Source organism: Cyprinodon variegatus, unplaced genomic scaffold (genome assembly GCF_000732505.1).
Source record: "Cyprinodon variegatus isolate N-32 unplaced genomic scaffold, C_variegatus-1.0 Scaffold1302, whole genome shotgun sequence".
NCBI classification, from domain to species: Eukaryota; Metazoa; Chordata; class Actinopteri; order Cyprinodontiformes; family Cyprinodontidae; genus Cyprinodon; species Cyprinodon variegatus.
In genome coordinates, this window is record NW_015151755.1 from 33,064 (window position 1) to 35,970 (window position 2,907).

Sequence of the window (2,907 nt, forward strand, 5' to 3'; positions counted from 1 at the left end):
GGAGGATATAGGATGAGTTTCGACCGCAGAGCCGGTGTAGATGACAGCTACTGGCGGTTCATATTAATAGATCGAAATATGTAGCAAATATTTATGATGGTCTCCAAAAGGGGGGTGCGTGCAGCCCCCGTCTCTATCTGCCACAGCTTAGTAATGACCATGTGACCTCAGTTAGAGCTCAGACTAACCAACTAACCCGTCTGGAGTAGAAAGGAGCCCCTGTCAGCGGCGGACCAGTTTGACCAGTGAGACTGCTCCGATGTTCTTCCAGAATCCTCAGAGTTCCTGCTTCTCTGGTTCTACTCTTACAGGTTTGGCTAACGCTAGCAGACCACTACCTCCACAGCATCTCCATCGACTGGGAGAAAACTCTTCGTTTCGCCTTCAATGAGCGCAGCAACCCGGACGACGATTCCCTGGGCATCCAGATCGTCAAGGTAACCAGATGTGATCGTACTCTTAGGATGAGATGCAGAGTTTGAAATGGTGCAGGGCCTGTACTTGTATGCCGCTTTTTCAATTCAGGAGAGTTGACCAAAGCTTCACACCACATTCAGTCATTCACTCACACGCTGATGGTGGTGAGCCCCACAGGCTGCCGTACAGGCAGGTACTGAGGCTTGAACTATCAACTGGCATCCCAATGGCCTTTCTGGAAACATGTGGCCAGATGTAGCTTCTATAAAGTAGAGAGGAGGAGCCTGGAGCACTTTTAATAGAACTCGATGCTAGATAGTACCTTCCTCTGTTAGTCCAGAACGTCTCAGCTCTGTAAAACTGCCAGGAGTACTTTCTATACACCCTCTGCTCTACATCAGCTGCACCTAGATATCCATCTGGTTCTAAAATGTTCATATCCCCCGTCCCAGGACCTGCACAGGACAGGCTGCAGTTCTTACTGTGGCCAGGAGGGGGAGCAGGACCGGGTGGTGCTGAAGCGGGTTCTGCTGGCCTACGCCCGCTGGAACAAGAGTGTTGGTTACTGTCAAGGGTTCAATGTTCTGGCTGCTCTGATCCTGGAGGTGACAGAAGGTGATGAGAGTGATGCGCTGAAGGTGAGCATGGGTCCAGCTTCAGCGAACGGTTCCGATACGAGGAACCTTTTCTGAACCTTTCTGTGACTATCATCAGGTGATGATTTACCTCATCGACAAGGTTCTGCCTGAAAGCTACTTTGCCAACAACCTGCGGGCTCTATCAGGTACGCCCAGCTTTATCCTGCTTTTAAAACCGGTCAGAACTGCAGATCCAAGGAGCAACCTGTGAGTCACTGACCCGATTTAAATGCCCTACTGATGACCGGGTTCTCCAAAAGCCCAAAACCTATCCGGCAGAAAATTGTCTCATGCTACGTTCAGACTGCAAGCAGCAGAGGCAGCAGAAGCAGCTGGTTTACATGCAAATTCAATGGTTGATGCACATCTCGGTGCAGCAAAAGGTCCTGCAGAGCGTCTGAGCCGCTGAAGCATGATGCGTGCTACTTGGTGGCTCGAACTGAGATAGACACCAGGTCTATTCTACTCTGAGCTATGCAGCCATTCAGTGGTATTTCATGGGTTTGATGGGAAGAGAGACGAGGTTACAAAGTAAAGCAACATCTACTTTGTGGGAAAATGCAAAGTAAGATTTGTTAATCGCAGAGTAAGCAGTCAGTCTTGGAGTCATATAGACATACAGCAGGCAGAACAGACTTTGAAAAACAGAGTACGATATGATAGGAGCTCAGAAAACAGATAAAGTAGTGATCTCCTTTGAGCATTGCAAAAAAAAAACAACTAACTGAACATTCTCTATCTGTTCTGTATCTGTTCAAAAACCTCATATCGGAGATTAAAGAGTGGAAAGGAACCGGCGTGACCTGTTTGGAGAAAAGCAGAGGGAACTGGAACCAGCTGCTCCTTCTAAAAGTCCTGCTTGCAGTTCTGAACCCATCCTCTTCTCTTCTTGGTGTAACTATGCAGACATAGTGTGTAAATGTTGTGGTTCTGTCCGTCTCCTGGCTCCAGTGGACATGGCGGTGTTCAGGGATCTGCTGCGGGTCAAGCTGCCCATGCTGTCTCAGCACCTTCAGCACCTGCAGAGAGCTGCTAACAGGGAGGCTGGAGGTAAAGATCTGCAGACACCAGATAGGAGCTTAAGGAAGTTCTCCAGCTGAAGGCTGCTTGTGCTTCCAGGAAGCTACGAGCCTCCGCTCACCAACGTCTTCACCATGCAGTGGTTTCTCACCATGTTCGCCACCTGCCTTCCGGCGCCAACCGTCCTCAAGATCTGGGACTCGGTTTTCTTTGAGGGATCGGAGGTTCTGTTCCGAGTGGCCCTGGCTATCTGGGACCGACTGGGAGAGTAAGTCCAGCTTTGTTTGGTTCACTTAATCTTCAGAACTCCTAAGTGGACCCGGTCTGTCCTCTGCAGGAGAATTGAGGAGTGCCAGTCAGCAGATGAGTTCTACAGCACCATGGGCTGCTTGACGCAGGAGATGCTGGAGGAGAACCTCATCGACCCAACTGAGCTCATGCAGGTACCTAATGGACCCAGAATCTAAACGTCCTCTGGAATCTGAACTGAGGAACTAACTCCGCCTCCTCCTCGTCTGTCAGGAGGTTTACTCCATGGCCGTGTTCCCGTTCCCCCAGCTGGCCGAGCTCAGGGAGAAGTACACCTACAACATCACTCCTTTCCCGACCTCGGTGAAGTCCAACGGGAGGTGAGTTACTGACGTCTGACTGGGCTCAGAACGGTTTCAGCTAAGCATAGCTGGAATTTCCAGAGTTTATTTCAACGTCCAGATACTGTGTCTCCATCTTACTCTTCTCTTCTGTGTCCTTTCCTTCTATCCTTCCTGCCCTCATTACCTTGTGTCCTTTCCATGTATCCTTCCTAATCATCCTTCATGCCTGCATTCTCTTG

The 2,907-nt window shown here is 49.8% G+C and overlaps 1 protein-coding gene across 1 annotated transcript in view; it reads left to right on the top strand.

Moving 5' to 3' along the window:
- The window catches only part of tbc1d30 (TBC1 domain family member 30), a 34,715-nt gene that overhangs the window by 19,160 nt on the left and 12,648 nt on the right, over positions 1–2,907 (top strand). Inside the window, exons 6-12 of the mRNA XM_015402125.1 lie at positions 312–437; positions 870–1,055; positions 1,132–1,201; positions 2,007–2,105; positions 2,175–2,343; positions 2,413–2,518; positions 2,598–2,704. Coding sequence (XP_015257611.1) covers positions 312–437; positions 870–1,055; positions 1,132–1,201; positions 2,007–2,105; positions 2,175–2,343; positions 2,413–2,518; positions 2,598–2,704 — 863 coding nt within the window. The remainder of the gene's footprint in view (positions 1–311; positions 438–869; positions 1,056–1,131; positions 1,202–2,006; positions 2,106–2,174; positions 2,344–2,412; positions 2,519–2,597; positions 2,705–2,907) is intronic.